We start from the raw sequence: 12034 nt of genomic DNA, 5'->3' as shown, positions 1-12034 counted from the left end.
CCAACTACAGACCAGTTTTCCCTTCTTGGGGCTCATCAGTGTAGTGCAGGGTTTTCTGATCAGCTTAGGTAGAGCCAGGAGTGGGGATTCACAAACAAGTCAAAAATAACAGCTGATTAGATTCCAAACTACAGACCGGTTTCTCCCTTCTTTGGGCTCATCAGTGTTGAAAGCCCAACTTGAAGGTCTGTTAGACAATTATTTGCTATATTAACTATTAGGGCTTTGACAAAAAGGCTCAAATGGTGATGTGTTTATATGTTTGTAACCTTGTATCAGCTAAGGGGGTCTAACCATATGTTGCACCTTAAAGTTGGGTTTCACCCAAAAAAAAGTCTGAAAACTACTGTTCATCTTGTAACACAAAAAAGTTTAGCCTTGAGCTTTGTTAAAATTAATAATAAAACTGATACTGATCAATATCACTGATTTTATTATTTTATGCGTTTTAGACTGTGTGAGAATGGACAGTGTTTGTCAAATGGGACACACAATGGCATATCTGAAATAAAGAAACTGAAACAACCAGATCAAGGTATTACTTGTCAACATTTTTAATAAAATAAAAGTTCTTATGTTAAGGTGGATGCAAATGATACTGCAAAGCAGCAACTTAGACCTATGTGCATCCATCTTGTCTCACTGTAATGTTTAGGTGATGTCATTGCCACCAGTACTGTACCAGTCCCTTTGCCTTCAGCACGAACTTCAGCGAGAGAAAACCACCCACATGGTTCTTCTCTTACCAGGACTCCATCTGATTATGATCTTCTGGTTCCCCATCCAGGTGCTGATACAGAAATGCGTTTGCATATTTAAGCTTTTAATGTTAGGATGGCAGAGGTTAGAGAAGAGCTTGATCTCCTGACATAGTCAAAGGCTTAAAGTGATAGAGGCAAACTAGTTCCATGCAGTCCGAATGGAATGATAGGTTAGAAGGGCACAGTAGAGACAAAATTGGTGTATCTAGTCATATCACACGGAAGATAACATGAAAGAAAGAAATTAGAACCAGTAAATACAGGTCACGAACAAGTAACTATAGAAAATGAAGATATCCATCAGATGCTAGTTTACAGAAAAGATTTCCTAAGCAGAGCAGATGTGACAGAGCTCAGAATATATATCATATTATAGGTTTATATATATATATATATATATATAATCTAATAGTTAGATATAAGTATATAAATAATATAAAGAACACACAGAACTCCTCACCAAATGAACCTCCTTTATAAGAATGTGCCATTTAATGCTTGATACTTGCTAAAAACCTTTATGTATTCTTTATACCTCTGTTGCTTACCTGAATGTAGCTTTTTTTAGCCACTAACCCCCAGTCGATAGTTGCTTCTGCTTTTCGCTAGTTTTAACTTGTCTGTGTAAAAGCTCTATTGTGAAATATCACCAGATACATGAAGAAACAAAGCAAATTTAAATTACTTTTATAATACTATTTTGAGACAGTTTTAAAGCTTGTTTTTTTTTTTGGTTCAAGCCCAGTGGAGGTCCAGCCTTTGATCCTGTCCCCACTTAGCTCCTAACAGTAACAGTGGTACAGATATAGAAAAATATTATTTCATTGAGCAACTGTTTCAAGAATATTTTGGGTAGCAAATATGTTTCACACCAAGCTGACCATCAAGCTAGAAGAGCAAAATTGGCACTATCCTCAAATCTTACCCTAACTGGCATTCAGGCTTAACCTGAATCCACTAAATCATTATTCAAAGTACCTGCAGTCCCACAGATGGGGCATATAGCAGATATAGCAGATACAACGTTGATGCCCTAGCAAAGCTTTACTCCCATAAAACAATGCTAAAAATAAAAAAGATGTTCTACACCTATATTCTGACATCCATAATTGTATAGATTTGTCCTGTCAATGAATATAAGCATATCTGGGCAATATTTACTTTCTACAATGAAGGATGAATGTGCCTTTGATAACATTTTAGGTTAATTCCAAAACAACAAAGGACAATTTACAAAGCAATCATTTGAAGCCCTTTCCATAAGCTGTTAATAAATTCCAGGCATTGGTTTCAAATATCAAAGCAAATAAGACAAACACATATGGTTTGTGTCGTGAAGTGTTATTCAGGTTATAGTGATTTTAATCCATGGAAACTCAGCATAATTTTTCTTGATTGTGCATTTGTCCCTATTTTAATTGAAAAGCTGTCCTGTTAAGCTTGCCAAGTGCATACAAGTGTTCAACACTGGCAGTAAATCCAATCTACCTTGCATTTTTGGAGTGCTCATGATTTCCTTACAAGTTTTAGGTTATAGACATGAATTTATTTATTAATATTTACATATTTGATAATTATAATTCACAATTAACCACACTCTCCAGAAAAACCCTGGGTCTCTTAAATTCCATATAAGAGATTTAAAGGAAAACTATACCCCCCAAGCAATGTAGGTCTCTATTAAAAAAAAAAAAAAGCCTGCTTTATCTAAATAAACCATTTTCATTCCTGGGATCATAGGATTCACAGTGCACAAAACAAGCCAATGCACACATACCTGCTAGGCCACATCAGCCTTTTGCTTCCACACTTTTTCCTGTTACAGTTAGAGCTGCATTATTTCATGTGATCTCTGAGGGAGCCCACAGCCCATCACTAAATGGTGGCTTTATAATAACTGTAGCCAGTTGCCAGTGTATTGTGCTGTTACTCTGCTTTGTTGCTTCTGTGAAGAATGGTTTGGCAGTTTTACTGGCGTCAGACTGTTTAGTGCCATGGTGGAAAGCTTTATTTAAGGTAATTATAGGGGTTGTCGATTGTCCTGAATCTAGATGTACTTCAGCTGGAGGGGAAGGATTGAGATATGTGATCATAAAAGAAAGTAATTATGTTTTCCTGTTCGTACCAATTAAGAGAAATGGGAGCCATATTCATATAGGCTCTGGGGTAACATGTTGCTCATCCCCCCCCATTAATGTTGCTCCCAATGGCCTCAAAGTATGTGCCCATTTTTACATTTCTGGCTTGGAGGCAAGTGTTGGAAGCACAGAGACACAGTTTTATTCCAAGCAGAGCCTCCTACAGGCTAGCAGGCCACATGGGGCTAACAAATAGCCTTATTTGGCATTCTCAAGGAACTTTTTCATGCTCACCAACACTTTTTACATCTGATTGGGACTCATGAGTAAAAAAAGGTTAGGGATCCCTGATCTAGAGATTTTAAAGGCTTTTTATCACTATCTTTATCCTTACTGTGGGCTTCTCCAATGAAATTACATGGTTAAGTGTATTTTACATTAATAAGGATATCCCAGATCACATTAGGCATATTTTATAGGGCTCCCTCTTTTAGCTATCTGGGATAATTAGCCCTTTCACTGCCAGCCGTTTTGGACAAAGTGGAACTTCTACTGCCAGACAGTTTTTGAACATTTTGCACTGTTTTACTTTAGGGGCCTTTCCTCGGGGGGACTTTTCGTTTACCCAGAAAAACAATATATTGTTTTTTTCAGGACAACCTAAGCTTTTAAAATATGGTGGAATTTTTGTGTAATTCCAATTCTGTAACAAGGCTTCTAAATGTCTAAAAAATGAAAAAAATAAATATTTTCCATAATATAAACACATACACCAGAAACTAAAATTATTTTATGCATGAAAATACAACTGATTTGGAAAGTCCCATGTCTCCTGAATGTGCTAATACCAAATATATATAGTTTTAGGGAGATTTCTCAAAAACTCCCCGCAGTACACTACCAAATTTCCAAAGCACTGCTCCAGAAAGCTGAATACTTTAGATTTCAAGGCTAAAAATTCCACTAACAGAAAGTTTAAAACACCCTAAATATGAATGCCAGGGGTCCACTGAACAGTTTGATGCCAAATATGTATAGGTTTACCTAAGTATGTGGCATGTAGGGGCCCCAATGTGAACATACCCCCAAATGTCTGTCATTTCTGTCATTTCAGCTCCTGCAAAATCAACACATTTACATCATTATATGTGGGATAACGCTAGTAAAAAGTACATTCCCCCGAGAAAGTCATATATTTTTGGAAAGTACACATTCCCCGTACACATTACCCCCATATGATCTATCATTTGTCATTTCAGCTTCTGCAAAATCAACACACAGCGTACGTCGTTGGCAGATAAAGTTTTTTACTGCAACGACGTATGCCGTACGTCATTGGCAGTTAAAGGGTTAAAAGAGGGAGTCCTATAAAATGTGCCTAATGTGCTGCTGTCTGTAGTTCAACCCCCATGCAATACATATACACAGGAATTGTGTCCATAATATAGGGTGACCAGATCATCAGTTGAAACAAAGTAATCTAAAATCCACATGCTGCTTGCTTAAATTTTTTAGATGCATGTTGCAGACTTTACATGCTGCCAATTAAAACCTCTTGATCGCCTCTATCATTTCTGGGAGTGAGGGCTTGATCTATATATGTTAAAGTTTTGCAGTGCAATTTATTTAAATGTATATATGCCTATTCTCATCCAAATTCTTAAGCTAAAAAATATTGTGCTTTTTAAAATCTGGAGTTCTCTTATACCCGGTCTAGACTTTTAGACTGATGTTATTTTATCTCAGCCCTGTAATTTTTCCTGGAGGCAAGAACCTCTGCTCAAAGCTCCACATGTAACAAGAGCAAAACTTTGAGTAAGTCGGTCTCTTTTAAACATGAAATCAAAAAGATAATGTGGCTCTTTCATCCGCTTTAGGAAGTCCATCACTTTTCCACTTGAAGGAGCACAGCTTTTAAAATGAATTAGACCAACTTTGATCACGGAGGTTTAAAAAAGAGACTGATGGATATTAGCATTTGACTTGGCAAGTCAAAGCAAAGTTTTCCAATATAATCCTCATTATCCTGGAACCTGGGGTTCAGCATTTTGTATGGCAAGAAATCTCCAAATGAAATGTTAAAAGCTGTCTAGTAGGAAATAGTGTAACATTTACATCTGTATTTATGGTATATGTAGCAAAGGCACACATACTTTTGTATTGTTAAATGTTTGTGTTTTCATTAGTAACCAAAAATATTTTCTTTGTTGGGAGTGCAAGTGGTAGTTTTCCTCTTGTTAGTGAGAGCTTTTATACAGCAGTTTTATATGAGGAACATAGGCCACTGACATGGATAAGGGAGTTACGAGCCCAACAGCCCTCCTTTCTTGGTAAATATTAGGGCTTAGCTTAAAACACAGCAAAATGTGGATGAGCTCTATGACACTGATAAACATCCTTCATTAAATACCGTCAATACACAAGGTATCGAAATGAATCACATTCAACCCTCATCTAGTAGAACTTTAAGCTGAATGTTGGGGTTAGTTTATTCAGAAGCCAGTCCTCCTACCAACATGTTTTAAAACGTAGGAGTAAATGGGAGCACCAGGAGGAAATCCACACTTTGTTAGTTTATTCAGAAGCCAGTCCTCCTACCAACATGTTTTAAAATGTAGGAGTAAATGGGAGCACCAGGAGGAAATCCACACTTTGTTAGTTTATTCAGAAGCCAGTCCTTCTACCAACATGTTTTAAAACGTAGGAGTAAATGGGAGCACCAGGAGGAAATCCACACAAAAATAGACATTATTTACGAATTCCAGACAAATAATACTAGAATCAGTGGAGAGAATGTGCAAGGACTAGACTGAATAATAACATGGTCCCCAGTTCTTTAAAGGAGAACCAAAGCTCAATAAAGAATTTGCCTAGTAATGCTTTTACACAATATCCAGTATACGTTCAATCTAATATGTCATAGAGCTGCATCAGAACGGAATAATTATCAGACCTGTAGCTTCAGCTTCTATGACCAAAGTAACCTCATTTTCTGTTAATGTTTAGATGATTTCTGATAACCCTTAAGTGTAGCTTTTTAACTGAGCATACCCACTGTGACCTTGCCTCTGTGTGACACAAAATCAGAAGCTTAGGGGCTGCTATGGACATTTTAAGACATTTATAAATACTGTTATAAGGTTGCTGAGCCTCTGGGTTGGTGCTATATATAATATACAGCTTTTCTAGACAAATCATATTTAGGTATTTGATCCAAGACAGTAAGTGTAGATATTATGCTCATGGACTTCTGGCAGATATAATACTCCCAAATGATTCCTGCTAACAATGATGCCTAGAAACAGCAGTGTAAATTGCCGATAAAAAGCCATCCTTATCTGTAATCTTTTTGTGCTTGCTGCATTGATAGGATTTTGCAATATATATTTCCCATTTTTTACTTGAATGACAGATGGAATAAAAGCAGTAAAGATCAAAGTAGGCGATCAGTATAGAATTGGTTCACCGTCTTGTTGGTGCCACAGCCTGAGGCAGTGGGTAGATTTACACAACGTGTTCCTTTTCTTTATGAGGTGAGCCCAGTGACGCATCACATCGATGTCTTGGGGCATCCAGTATTAAGAAAGGGTCTTGTGTCAGTTATTTCTGTGTAGCATACATTCTGAATCTTGAATGACAATAAAGAACACTGACTTTCATGATAATTGATAAGGTAAAATACCTGATGTCTTGTCTAACTCTATTCTGTATAGGCTGGCAAAAATCTCTGAAAGAGATTTGTTCTTGGGAAATCAGAAAGCTGACAGCACAAGTCCATTTTTCCTTTTATTAGTAAATTCAGCATTTATTGAAAAGCTGTAACTGCTGAGGCTTGCTGCCTTTTTTATTTATTTATTTATTTTGTTTGCATTTTATTCCTTTTTACTCTTGGTACCACCGCCTTTCAGAAGTCTTTATTTTTTTCTCTTTAATACAAGTGCCAATTCCTTAGCCTGTACGTTCATAGAAAGTTATATCCTCTCATAGGGAAACCACAAATACCAGAACACAATAAGATTAGAGAACACTACCCAAGGGGATCCTGACAGCTTCAAAATATAGCTTGCTATGTCTCAACCTAAGTGCTTGAGATCTGTTTAATGCTAAGTGCTGGACGCTGTTGAGCTGCATTATTGCTTTAATTGCTTTCTGCTTGGCATTTTGTGGTACTTGTGGGTATGCTCCATAGTGTTTCCTGTTGTACCTGGGCAAAATACCAGCCAATGGGACAAAAAGAATTTATATATTACATGCAATCCATACCTAAATAAACAGTCAAATAGGCTAAAAGAAAAATAGTCAGGTATGTGGCTGTATGTCCTCGTATCAAGTATATACTATAGCTGCGCTGATGGTGATAGAGGGAAGGCGGGATTCCTTGGACTATATATAAGATCATAGAGCACCTTATTTTGTTATTTACAATAAAGAAATGGTGAGGAAGCCCAATGAAATCTCGGGCTCACATCTCCCTGCATTTTTTGTAAGGTTATTCATACTATGCCAGGTGCTAGCCAGCTGCGTTGCCTCAGCCATGTGCTGGAGGTAACATTCAGCGGAGCATAATATAGGGTGCTGTAAATCCTGCAGAGAAACAAGTGCCTGAGATTTTTCCATGAAGCTGAGGTATGTACAATGCCAAGCAATTACAAAAGCTCCTTTTGTTATTTCATTTAAACTTGCGCACCCCCTCGTAATATTCTGAACATGACAGACAAATCCATCTGACAGTTCTTGTTTACAGAAGATTGATCCTAGACTTCTTAAAACTAGTGTGTGTGGTTCTTAGCATTGACAGTAATCTAAATAGATACATGAATTCTATCCATATCCAGGTGAGGAGTCTTTTGACAGTTCCCCTCCCTCGCAGCCCCCACCACCTCCCCCAGCACGCACCTGTGTCCCTGAACATGCCATGCCCACTGCGTCGGGATGCAGACCGAACTCAGACGTGGATCTGTTCCTTCCTCATTCGGGTAAGGCTAGTGGCAAAAAAAAATGAGAAAGCCAAACATAAAAGCTACTGTTGCTGCTTCTTTTACATTTGCTATACCTTTCTGGAATTTAAAGTAGCATTGTGCATTACAGCAGAAATCATTACAGCTTGCGTTAAATATCTCTTCTCATTGTCATAAGCACTTGGCAGCAAAACATGCTAAAACTGCTCCTTCACATTCTCCTTCACATTTGAGAAGTTCAGAAAGCTGCCATGGGAAAATGGCTCTAAAATCTGTATTATGTTCACGTAAACAACAAGTAAATTGTTGACGTTGCACAAACTATATTCTGCATTTGAATCTCTAGAATGTCTTTCTACTGTATATTTAATACATACAAATTTCTGATTCTACTTTCTTTTGATGGGTTTTTTAACTGTCAGAAATTTTTGTAGTGAAGTATTCAGAAGCACATTGGGGCATAACATTAACTACTCATTTCTAGCCCAGTTTATTTGCATAGAAAAACATATATATATATATATATACACAAAATACACAAAATAGTCCATATGGTGCACACCATTTGCAGCAACAAAACCTGGGTGCTAGCACTAAAAAATGCACTGGAACAAGGACAGCACTCCTAGGATTTAAAGAATTGTGAACAAAATATAAATGCAAAAATAGAAAGGTTTTATTACTCGACATTTCGGTCTCACACAGAAACCTTCATCTGGAGTGAAAAACAAAACTGTTCTAGTGTGTATATGTATATATAATATTTATGTATATATAAATTGCCCAACTACTGTACTAGAGTAGTTAATGTTCTAGATCAGGGGTAGGGAACCTATGGCTCGAGAGCCAGATGTGGCTCTTTTGATGGCTGCATCTGGCTCGATGCCAGATCTTTAATAAAAAAAAATAATGGGTTGTGGCCTGCACTCGGCGGATAGAAGACTTGTTCTAAGCCTTAGGACACGTCTTCTATCCGCCGGGCGCAGGCCATGCCCTCCTCCACATCGCATCCACATCCGGCATCCTTGGGACCCACCCTACCTTGCCCCTGCGCTCGGCGGATAGAAGACGTGTTCTAAGCCTTATCTATCCGCCGAGCGCAGGCTACGCCCTCCTCCACATCGCATCCGGCATCCTTCGGACCCACCCTACCTTGCCCCGCATCATCTGCGGCCAAACATATTGTATGGCTCTCACGGAATTACATTTTAAAATATGTGATGTTTATGGCTCTCTCAGCCAAAAAGATTCCCGACCCCAGTTCTAGATTGACATTTAAAAAAAAAAAACCATCAAAAGAGAGACCTTTTCTATAATTTGGATCTCCATACGTTAAGGCTACTAAAAAATCAATGAAACATTACATAAACCCAATAGCATTGTTTTGCCCCTACGATAAGGATTAATATATATATCCTTAATTATCAATTATTTGCTTATAATGGAGTCTATGGGAGATAGCCTTCCCTACAGTATATATGGATAGATATAGATATGTGTTTATACACATATATAGTATATACATATATATTTATAGTGCTGATTTGATTTCATATTATGAAGTTGCATAAATTTTGGCAGACCACACATACCAGTTTCTCATACACTTGATGGATTTCCGACCAAATTTTATCTTCTGTGTGTGTGTCCCTACAAAATGGCTAGCCTAGAAAGTAGATTGGGGAAAAAGGAAACCAGGCCAAGCTGATTGATCAGATTAGCACACTTTTGGCCAATGAAGTGGTAATATTGCTCTTATGTGCTGTAGACCTTCCTACAGAAAATTGGTAAGATCAATAAGAGATAAATAGACAAAGCAGGCTGCTCAATGAAAAGGGAAAGCAAGACATGGGAAAGAAAGAGAGTCAAGTTTGGTTATGGCACTGTGTATGGATAGAACATGTTGCATACTTAAGAGATGGGTGTATTGGGAAGAGAGTAAAAGAAAAAAAATAGAACAGAGCAGAAACCTATCAGAAAAAGATGTAAACAAATGGGTACAATTTGTGCCTGTGAGGTATTACATGGTGGGGCTGTGGTGTTTAACTACACAGCCATTAATTGCATATAATAAATATGGTGCAGCATCAAGCACTTGCAAAGGGAGCCCTGAACATACAGTTGGATCATGGCAGATGTTTCTTACACAGCAAATCTTTTCAGGAAACAAATTAATATATATTTTCTATTTAATTATTTCCTATATTTTCCTTGTTATTTGAATGAGCAGGGAATTCATACAGATGAAAATACAACCATTACATGGCGTAAATTATAATTTTATTTCTTTATGTATTTTGACATATGGGCCCATGCACTTGGGGCCCATTACACAGATGGTATGTATAGTTGCTTGTGCTACAGCTGAACACGTCTGTCATTTGGAAGAACAGGGAATGTTCAAGGTTAAGAACAATTTAAAAAACAAAAAAGTTTACTTGTAGGTTCAGTAATAAAGCTGAAACATTTTGAGAAATGAATGATTATTTAAAATGAAATAAATGTATTCCTAAAAAGAATTACTTCTGTAGTTATTTAAAATATATTTTGGTGGAACCATTGCTAGAGCAGCATGTAATGTCACACAGGGGAACTTAAATCTCTTAGTATTTGATTAGTTAAATTACAAGATAATGTTGATGGGTAGTGGCCCTTGGAAAACCTTTTATGAAGCTTGTAAGTAGTAAAGCAACTTGAGACTTCCAAAAAGTGTATAATAATGGGGACTCCTTTGATGAACTCTTTATCCAGTAATAAATAGAAAAAAGGCTACACAAGTTGTTTTACTTTATATTTATTTACTGTTTTGATGTTTCCTTTATTAAAACAACTTCTTTAAATTGATTCTGTCATGATTTTTATGGTGTACTTTGTATTTTTAAATTATGCTGTTTACATAGCAAATAATTCACTCTACCATTAAAAATGTTATTCTTGAACCAACAAATGTATTTTTTTAGCTGTAGTATTGGTGTGCAGGCGCCATCTCAGTGCATTGTGCCAGAGTCTGAGCCAGCGCTACACCTTAGAACTGCTTTCTGGTAACCAATTGTTTCTCCTACTCCCATGTAACTGAAGGAGTCCCAAGCTGGACTTGGATTTCTTACTATTGAGTGCTATTCTGATATCTACTGGGAGTTGCTATTTTGCTACCTTCCTGTTGTTCTGCTGATCGGCTTGCGGGGGGGGGGGGGGGGGGGAGTATTTCTTTAATGGTTTTTTTCTTTCCTACAGGGTTACCAAAACCTATAAGCTAATGCACAAATTTTATAGATACATTAAAATCCCTATTTTGTAGAATTATTTTGCATCACTTAGTATGTTTGCTTGTATTGTCTTAGATCCCTGTCCAGAAGCCCCGTTACCTCCAGCCCGTCGAGGACCAGGGGAAGCTAAATCAAACAGACTTTCACAAGAGTATGATCAGCTTCCATCATGTCCAGGTAAAGGCCAAGAGACCGCAAGTAACATCAAGCAATGTCTACAACAAAATTTTTTAAATGACCATTAATCTCCACTAACTAATTGCTTGTTTATATTCAGCATTTTTTTTGTAATTATATAGTTTGCTTTCAGTGTATGGGGTTTATAGGAAATAGTGATCAGTGTTTACTCTATGGGATTCAGACACCAAATAAAATCCTGAGTGCTCGCTCACTACTTAATTTGGAATTTTTGGGAGGACATCATATTTAATTTATATGCCTTTATTGCATTTACAAAGCACTTTCTATATGTACTCTAACTAATGTTATCTGTGCTTTCCACATTTGCACACATATACAGTTATTCATATACCTGAAAAACTGCAATACCAAAATTCACCCAGTTCATTTACAGAAATATATATATGCTTTTGTGGCTGGACATGGTGCCTGGTAGTTCCCAGGACATCAACAAGAGAGAACCAGTCTTTTAAGTGAAGGACAAACATAATTCTGTGAGCCAGTTCTATGTTTGCTATGGTTTACATGAATAATGATAATTATAATGCTTTTGGAATGGGTTATTCTATGGCTGATTTTCATATTTTACTGGCTTTGACTTTAGATTGCCTCTTACATTTAACTTTCTTCCTTTAAGTGCTCTATGTAGTACTGGCTATTGTTGAACCATTATTAAAATAATTGTTTTAAACATCCTTCCATTGGAATTCTACAGAGCTCCAGTACTTCCTGAACATCTTTTCATGGCATATAAATAAAATTATTTGACTTTTATTTCCTCCACTTTCATT

General features: G+C 37.0%; 1 protein-coding gene across 4 annotated transcripts in view; it reads left to right on the top strand.

The window, feature by feature from the left end:
* cblb (Cbl proto-oncogene B, E3 ubiquitin protein ligase) overlaps window positions 1-12034 on the top strand; it is a 104655-nt gene that overhangs the window by 90990 nt on the left and 1631 nt on the right. Inside the window, exons 14-17 of one of the 4 annotated variants that reach the window (NM_001006801.1) lie at window positions 453-535; window positions 656-787; window positions 7675-7815; window positions 11139-11240. In NM_001006801.1, coding sequence (NP_001006802.1) covers window positions 453-535; window positions 656-787; window positions 7675-7815; window positions 11139-11240 — 458 coding nt within the window. The remainder of the gene's footprint in view (window positions 1-452; window positions 536-655; window positions 788-7674; window positions 7816-11138; window positions 11241-12034) is intronic. The other 3 variants (XM_012956753.2, XM_012956752.3, XM_012956754.3) reach the window with 3 other exon arrangements.

The sequence above is a fragment of the Xenopus tropicalis genome, chromosome 2 (genome assembly GCF_000004195.4).
Source record: "Xenopus tropicalis strain Nigerian chromosome 2, UCB_Xtro_10.0, whole genome shotgun sequence".
NCBI classification, from domain to species: Eukaryota; Metazoa; Chordata; class Amphibia; order Anura; family Pipidae; genus Xenopus; species Xenopus tropicalis.
Note: the sequence above shows the minus strand (reverse complement) of the source record. Positions and strands in the feature narration are given on the sequence as shown.